The sequence below is a fragment of the Alligator sinensis genome, unplaced genomic scaffold, assembly GCF_000455745.1.
Source record: "Alligator sinensis unplaced genomic scaffold, ASM45574v1 scaffold94_1, whole genome shotgun sequence".
Classification (NCBI taxonomy): Eukaryota; Metazoa; Chordata; order Crocodylia; family Alligatoridae; genus Alligator; species Alligator sinensis.
Window position 1 is genome coordinate 745502 of NW_005842073.1, and position 9173 is coordinate 754674.

At 47.0% G+C, this 9173-nt stretch overlaps 1 protein-coding gene across 1 annotated transcript in view; it reads left to right on the plus strand.

Annotated features, from left to right (window-relative positions):
- The window catches only part of WAPL (WAPL cohesin release factor), a 131190-nt gene that overhangs the window by 70964 nt on the left and 51053 nt on the right, over positions 1-9173 (plus strand). The window contains exon 3 of the mRNA XM_025204240.1: positions 1930-2048. Within this exon, the coding sequence (XP_025060025.1) occupies positions 1930-2048 (119 nt within the window). The remainder of the gene's footprint in view (positions 1-1929; positions 2049-9173) is intronic.

Genomic DNA, 9173 nt, shown 5'->3' on the forward strand with positions numbered 1-9173 from the left:
GAATGCCTAGCAATAAAATGGGGAGTGGAATATTTTTGGGCCATAAGTTAGCTTTAATTACTGATCGTGCACCATTGAAGTGGTTAAAAACCGCTCAAACGGATAATACCCGGATCGTGTGGTGGGCTCTTGCCTTATAGCCCTTCCATTTTGATATTGAATTCAGGCCTGGACATGCAAACATCATTGCTGACTTCCTATCACAATGTCATCCGGATAATCAATCACGAGAAGTATTAAATAGTCATGAGGGTACATACCCTGTTCACCCCAATGACCTGGACAAATAACAGCGCTTAGCAGTGTCTTAAGGGGAAAGGTGTGTGGAGGAGCGAGCGTAGACGTGAGGGGGAAAAAACCGAGCACGCTGCTTCTGGAGCCATTACCATATAAGGATAGAAGGTCTGAGAGAGGAGCAGAGTGGCGGGACGTGAGGCCCAATGGAGGGAAAGGAGGAAGAGAGAGAAGAGAGGGGAATGAAGGACGATTCCCCGCCGTATCTGTAGAGGAACTGATTGTGCTCCCAAGTGTGCCGGGAGGGAAGGGAGTGAGGGGCAGATCCCCGAAGAAACTACGAAGGACGCAGGACATACTTCTGTAATAGTAAGGAAAAAAAAAGGGGATTGGTGTTCAAACTCTCTTTCTACAGTAGAGACTGGGTTGGCTGATGTTCCAAGAGGAGTCCGGACCATCAGCTAAAGATAAGGCTGACTGTGGATGTCATTACTACTAAAAATAAAAGGATTTGATGTAGACGGATATGAAGATATAAGACCTCTCTTAACATAAAAAAAATTGAACGAAATAAAGGAAAGGAGAGAAGATTCAAAGAGAGTCTGTTCGTGAATACTAAGTTTAGTTCATTCTTGTTAGCTGTTTAAGGTTAAAGTCGTTGTGTGTGAGAAGAGTTACAAAGTTAATACTGTAAGTGATATTGGAAAAAGATGCAAGGAACATCTGTGGTCTGACTGTGTGAGACTTGTACAAATCTGTAAAAATAAAATTAAAACAACCCCCCCACCCCCACCCCCCCCAAAATGAAGTGAAGTAAAGTGCACAGTCTTAACCAGACTATGTCTAGATATCTAACCTTGAGGTCAGGCGTATATACAGATGAGAGGATTGGAGGACATATGCATATTGTGCGCGAGCCACATAAAAAGGGCATAATAAGAACAAACTAACAGAATAAACCTTCTGCCTAATAATATCTAAAAATGAATATTAATAATAATAACATCAGGGACGTGGCAGGCGGGAAAGTCTGGCATATCGACGGTTCACAGAACGGTTCAAGCACGGAGAAGATACCATAAGCCCAACCACAGCACTGCTTGAGATCAAGGACCTCAGGTGTACGTGAAACTGTGCTGAAAACGCTGATAGTATGAAAAATTAATGTCAGCATTAAAGTCAAGTAAATGAACAGTCATCACTTTTAAGGATTTTTAGTGGTGTACAGTCAGCATTTAACCTTTGTGCACAGGTCAAAGTGGACTTTAAGAACATTGTGGTTATCATCTTGATATTGCACTTTTTTCCTATGTATCTTGAAACACTTGAATTATTAAAAAAATTATAAATAATTTCTGCTGGCCAAGCAATTTGCAAGGAAATGTGCCTATTCTTCAAGTTCACTAGCATTCCCCAAGTACTGTGCTGGACTTGTGATCAAGTGAATTTTACTTCTGATGTGATGAGAATTATGAATGGGAACCTTCTTAATGTCAGGGGCTTTTAGTATATGTTAAGATATTTCATTATGTCCTCAAGGAATCTCAATGATCTGTTTTAAAATACCAGAATACAGTGTTTAATTCTTATAAATTACATTGCTGAAATTTTACATGGCAGTTCATAATGTAAGAAGCCATCTTTTAAGGAAAGCCATTTAACTGAATATTTCTTCATTTATATTTACCTTTGCAGATCTACTGGAGTTTTCAGAAGATACATCAGGTGTACCTGAAGGCAATAAAAAATCCACAAACAAACAAGGTGATAAATCAAAGGAAAACACCAGGAAGATCTTTAGTGGGCCAAAGAGGGTAAGTGGTAATATTAAAAACTTCCTTTATTTTAAGCAGCACTGTGGAATTGAGACTCTTGCCTCTTGGTGGATCAGTTTGAGTGTAGTATCTCAGTGTCTTATTTTTATGCCATTGTGTGTGTTTAAATTATCATTGGTTCTGGATGCATCAGTCTTAAAATGAATGTTCCACACCCAGATTTGTTCAGATTATTTGTTAATTAATTTGGATCACTGATTAATTATTGATATAATTTATGGTCAATTTTAGTGGGTGGTAATATCACTGTTGTGGAGAAAATGTATAAACACGCCTCTGCTTTTAACGTTAAAATGTTTTTGTGCTACTAAGAATTTTATTTTTCAGGTGCTAATGTTTCAAGCCTGTTTCTTTTGCCCTAACCTGTTCCTTCTCTTTTGGAAAGTTAAATAAAAGCATCTTCCATTAGTGTGTTATGCATGTAGACAACAGAATATACATTATCCCAAGTTGAATATTTAAAAATAAGGAGGAAAATCTATGTTATTTACTTTAATATAAGATGATCCTGTTCCCATCATTACATTCTATATATGGACAACGTTAACATTTGATACAATTTTTCAGGTATAGAATCTTAATTATCAGAGGTTTGTCTTGAATTTGTCAACCTTCCACTGCTACAGCAGGAAAAATAAATGGGGGGGGCAAGTAGCCCCTTTGCCCCACCCTACTGTCTTCCTCCTGATCCCATTCTCCCTTCCTTATTATCAGATCTTGCTCTACCTGAGCACGTGAAAGTGAGGAACAGATTTGAAAAAACAAACCTTAAAATAAACGTAGATATAGCAATTTCTATATGGTACCCATGGCCTTAGTTCATCCAGAAATTATGTATTTTACCATTTTTGAAGCTGCTGCAAGTTTTAGCACAGGTTTTTAGCATAAATATACTTTTAAGAAACACTATAGAACGTACTTGGAGAGAGTATGAGCTATGCATAATATTAGTCAAAAGGCATATGATTTACCATAGAGTTCTTTGGTCTGGGTCTCGGCTGAGTCAACAACATTTATGGCTCAGGACTGCTCAGTATGTCAGATACACATTCCCCTCCCCCCCCCCCCAAAAACAAAACAAACAAACAAAAAATAAAAGGATCCATGTGCTAATTAGCTCCCCCAGGTAGGACTGAAACCAGATGTTCCTGGCACGAGCCCTGGGATCCTCCAAAAAAAACTTATATGCAGATGAGGTGAGGGGGCAACCTGATCCGTCTCCACCTCACGGAGGGCAGAGCCATACTAATCGTGTGTGACAGGCTGAGAGAGGGTGTGACAGGGATTTCAGGTGAACTGTTTGGGGTCCCATTTGGTGATGTTTACCAGACATTTAAGGCTTGTTAAGAAACAGGACTCATTGGAAATGGGCAAGAAAGGCACAGCTCAGCTTCAGGAGTGAAGAGGAAGTCAAAACGTATGCAATATAGAGGCTCATAATGACATTAAAAAGAGCTGGTGCTGAGATGTACTACATGAAATGGGCACTGTCATATACCTTATTCAGATGGGTCATGCTAACCTATTCTTATAGGTTCTCATCAGCATGTTTGCCCTTTATAGTCACGCTCAGTGTTGGCTCCATTTAATCAACTTCATAGTTAGTTTCCATTAGCACTGTGCAAAATGCCTGTATTCCGTTTCGGATTTGGCATTTCAACAAGACAGCGGTAGGTTTTGGCGTTTTGAATCGCTGTTTTATTTTGTTTCAGCTGAAACTTTCGAGTTTTGACCCTATTTCGGTTTTTTGGCCATAGGCTATAATGCAGACTGACTAAAATGCCCATAACTTTGTCACTTCTTCCCAGATTCTGACGAAAATTGCAGGAGTGGTAGCCACCTCTGAGGGCATTGAAGCCTTCCAAGTTCCAAGGAGATTGGTGAAGGGGTTTCTGGGAAACTGCACCTCAAGGTGCTGACAAGCAAAACTTGTGACCTGTGTGTTTGTTAACATGGAGTGGGGTGAAAACATCAGGCATGGTAGCCCCTGCTGAGGCCATGAAGCCTGCCAAGTTTCAAGGAGATAGGTGTAGGGGTTTCTGGGAAACTGCACTTTGTCACACAGTAGAGTCCCTAAAGATGGCCGTGATACCCCTAGGGCCCTGTGACTGCCAGCTCCACCCTGCAGGTGCCTTCTTTTCTCACCATGTCTTAACTGGAAAAGATAATAGATAGGGAGGCTGCCCTCAAGCTTCAGCTCAGTCACGGTCCTAATGGACCCCACTAAACCCTGTAGGACCCCTTGCTGGGTCCCTCAAGGGTACACCCTAAGCCTTATGGGCTAGATGCATGCCTCCAACCATCCCTTACCATGCCCCATCCCTCCAACCACTCCTTACCACACCCTATTCCTCCCAGATATTATATTGATATCGTCCCTGTAATGAGGTCTCAGTCTCACTCTACCTTCTATTGTCTCTGGGCTCCCTATGCCCCTGTTGCTGCACCCTCACTGGCACTGGGGCCTCTGTACGACATGGCAGTTTGCCCCATGAGGCCTTCTCCCCTACAGCCTCAGCCTGGTTCACCACTTTAAATAACAACAGATAAGCAACACAGTAGCACTGGCGTCTCAAGCAGCCAAACGGTCATAGAGCCTTTCTTTCCTTTCCTGCAGGAGCTGCTTCTCCAGCAGCTGCCAGAAAACTCTCTCTGCCAGCCCCAGCCCTGAGGCTGAGATGTGCCCAGGGCCCTGCCTCCTTCCGGTCAGCTGACTGGGGACAGGTGATAGGGGTGTAGGTTGTAGCCATGTTGGTCTAAGGATATAGGCAGACAAGTTCTTTGGGTCAATCTGATATCTTTTAGTAGACCAACTGAATAGTTGGAGAAGTATATCTTTGCAAGCTTTGGGGTTGAAAACCCTTTGTCAGGCTGAGGAAGGACCTGCAATTAGTGTGTGTGGTCTTCCTGGATGGAAGAAATAAAGAAGCCAGAGGCTTGCATGCAGTGCAGGCAAGAAAGCCAGTCAGTGAAAATGGAAATGGAGGCATCAGGAGGTGAGGGACAGGCTGGGGTAGGGGTGGGGAGGGGATGTAGTAGGTAAAAGAGGAGAGGTACCTGGGGAGTCAGCTGTCCAGCAGGTTGTCGTGTCATAATTCCAATGTCTATATTAAGTCAATGAGTTTCTGTACCTAGGAGGTTGATGAAGTGCAATTCATAGGCAGCCTCCAAGGCCTGAGCGCTACCTGTCTGATGGTGGGGTCTGGTGTCTCTGGACCTCACATCACCATGGAAGCCATGCCCTTGGCCCACATTGGCAGCACCTGTAGTGGAGGAGGAGACTGGCTGGTGGATGGCGTGCTGGCACAGAACAGTGGATCCCCCTCTTCCACTTCCCCTTGCCTCCACCCTTCTGCGTCCCTGATTGTTCACCAGCACCTCTGTCCAGTGATCCAGGGTTTTACTGCTGCATATGCTCCCCTTCACCCTCAGGTCACACATGGCGGCCAGCACGTTGACTGTACTGGACTGCAGAAATCAAGTCGTTTCCTGATGCCCTCTTTCAGCTGCCTCACCAGTGCCCGCACGTCTGGTTACAGCAGCTTGCCCCAGCCAGAAACATTGATCCCCTGGAAGCTCTCCATTTAGCTCTGAAAGTCCCTCACTACAAGAATCACTTAACTAAGGAGAACATCGCCAGCCCTGAAGGTCTTGGTGGCCTCAAGGAAGGGTTTGAGAACCACCAAGATCTGGGAGATGGTATCCCATTCAGCTCTGTTAAGTGGGCCGCTGATCGCAATCTCCCCAAGCAAGGCCATCTCATGGATGGCCTTCTGTTGCTCCACTAGCCTCTTGAGCATCAGGTGTGTGGAGTTCCACCAAGTCTCCACATCCTAAGTGATTTTATGCTGTGGGATGTTCAGCTCTGTTTGTTTGTCCCACAACATCTTGACCTCATTGATGCTATGGTGGAAGTAGCCTGCCACCTTCCTGCATTTGAAAATGAGCTTGCTTGTGGTGCTGGTGCCATCTCTGGCAGCCTTGTCCCCCTCCATGGCATCCCTGACAATGAGGTGCAACTTGTGTGCCACACAGCAGATGCCAACAAAGATGTTATCGCAGACCACCTTGACCATATTGTTCCCATTGTTGGTGACCATGAACCCGCAGGTGAGCTCACCCTGCCCAACGAGCCACCCCCGCACCCATGGCCCCCATGATCTCGGTTGCCGTGTGGGACTCATCCATCACCTCGGCTGCAAGGAGAGCCCACTGACAGCCTGACTGGTCGCACCCCTGCCCTGTGAGGGAGAGGTAGGCATGATCTCCACCCTGACTGCTCCAGATGTCCGAGGTAAAGTGTAAGGCCACCTGTGGACCTGCCTTGCACAGCTCCTCTATCAAGTACTCTCTGCATACCTCATACCAGGAGGGCACCACTGGTGCGCGTAGGAACTTTGTATGATGGGGCCACGAGCAGTGTTCCCTCTAAAGTGTAGTGATCCATGAGCGCCTTGCTTCAGTCCGTGAGTGCGCTGCTTCGGTCCATTCCCGAATTGGTCCTGCTTCCCCCTTTAATATTTAATATGACACTGTGTACCAGATGCATTCTTTAATATTCGTCTCAGTCTATTTCTTATCTTGTTAGATGTTTTTCTTTAAAGGCCCAATTCTGCTTTTAATTTGCATTGTTGTAAATAATAGAAGAAACTAGCTGTAATACCCACATACTACCTTGTAATCATGTCGATGTGGCCAGGATTAAGACTTAATTAATACTTAAATATGGGCAAGAATTTGAGTCCTCTGTCTTCCATTACCAAAGAGCTGACTTTGTCTCCAGTACCTTTGTTACATGAATTGTGTGTACCTCCCTGTCATGTCTCTTGAACCTGCATGCAGGCTGCATTCTGCCAGTCCCTGCCTCCATGCCTCATTGCAGCCTTTGAAAGTGGCATGGCGCGTTGTGTGTCCCACCACTGGGCAGATCAGGCAGCGAGGCACATAGCGTCACTTTCAAAGGCTGCAGGGAGCAGGCAGAGCCGGAAGACCCGTGGGGCTGCCGGGCTTTGGTGTGGGAGCTGTGGAGCTTGTGGCACAGGGATGAAAGCTAAGATTAGGGTGAAGCTGGAGGGGCTCAGAGCGAAGCTTGCCTGAAGGGGCTGGGAACCAGAGCAGTTCCCTGGAGCCCGTGTGGTTCCCCGGCTTGGTCCCCACCCCTGCCTTGCCTCGGGGAGGAGCCGCTGCCTGCTCCGCGCTGCAGGCATGGAGGAAGAAGGGGCAGAGGTGATGATTGCCCACTGATCAGTGGCCCAGCCCCTCACGGGCTGCTCTGGCTGGGACTGCGCTCTCTCTCCCCGCGGGAATGCCGGTGAGGAGTGAAGTGGAGCAGAGCAGCCCCCGCGCAGCCAAGCAGTAAGTGTCCCGCACCAGCCCCAGTGCACAGCATTAAAAAGTTACTGCGTGGCAACTTTTTTTATTGTGCACGGCCGTGCACACATGCAGCTTAGAGGGAACCTTGGCCATGAGTGCCATGAGCCGTCTGAACCGTGGCCACTCAACAAAGGAGAAGGGCTGGCCATCCACAAGAAGTGTCTCCTCAATGCTCTGCGTGACCTCTGTTACCTTGGGAATGTGCCCCCCTGTGTGCCTGGCTTTCCCCCATTGTTCCAGGGTGGCCTGCCTCTGCTTTGGGGGGGATGGGGGATTTGGAGCGAGAGGGGGACTTCCCTTTGGCCATGCTCCCACTGGTTCCAGGCTGAGGAGGAGTAAGGGCAAGGGGATGGTGCCTACAGAGATGCATCAGCATCTCTGTGGTCCTCGTGCGCTTCACTCCCTTGCCCTGGCTGGTTTTGTCTTGGCAGCGTAGGCAGATAGCATATGTGGGATCATCTGACACCTCAAAATGATCCCAGACCAAAGTACCCCCTTGCTTCCAGGGTGCAGGTAGGGTTTCTGCTCTATCCCCCTCCTCAACAGGCAGAGGCACAATAGATGGAGCTGAGCCACCTGCCCCCCACAGTCTCCTCCGCAGTCCCTTCTGGGGAAGGGGACCTGGTTCTAGGGGAACTTTGAAGGGTGTGGAGAATGAACTCTGCTTCCCCCTCCTGCCCCAGAATTTCTTGTGCTATCAAGCTGAGGTCCCCTACATCAAGATTGAGCTCTTCTAAGAGTGGGAGGCTCATGCTGGGACCCTCAATTGGGGTGGAGGAGACTGTGCTGCTTGTTGTCATGCTGCTGATGCTGGGGTTTATTATCACAGCTGGTGTCAGAGGCGGTTTAGCTGCAGGCACTGCAGCTCACAGTACCAGCAGAAGCCTAATGACTGCTTGAAAAGAGGCTGTCTTTCAGCTTGGGCAACAGGGTTCTGACACCTTTCCCTCTGCCACCTCCCCTCCCCCAATTCTCCTTCCAGACTCGGCAGCACTGGCCTTTCCAACATGCTTCATGTTTTCCTGTGCTGGAAAAGGTGTCTGACTGCGTGTAGTATGTGTATATGTAGGTGTCTGTGTGTGCAATCTATCTAATCTATGCTGTGCTTTCCTGAACTGCCCAGCGATCACACTGTGAGGCAAAACAGATTTCTTTTTCTTCAGGTAAAAAAAACAAACAGAATAATTTCAAAGGAATGTTTATAGGAAAAAAAGAGAAATGATATAGGGATAACAATACTAGTATTGAAGTTAGGCTAGTGTATAGCTAAGCTGTCAGTATAAGCTGTATCCAGTCCTTTGCAAGTAGAAGACGCGCACCCTAGCTAGGCAGTAGCAGCTAGGAACCAGTCAGACTCTTGGTGCCTTTCAAATGCTGCTCCCTGGCAAGCGAAAGGCTGACAGCTTAGGCCAGGGGTGAGCAAAATGCGGCCCGCGGGCCAGATGCAGCCCGCCAGGCCATTCTATCCAGCTTGCGGGGCCCCTAAAAAATTTAGAAAATAGTTATCTGCCCTCGGCTGCCTGTCACGCGGCCCTCAATGGCTTCCTAAAACTCAGTAAGTGGCCCTCTGCCCAAAATAATTGCCCGTCCCTGGCTTAGGCACTTACAGACTTGTATGCTGTTTTTAAATTTTTAGGTCCCTCCCCCAGAGCATTGGGATTTGAAGGGACCTCATGGACAGTTGGCAGACACTGGCCAGCTACAAATGTCAGTCTGTTCCCTACTCTCTTT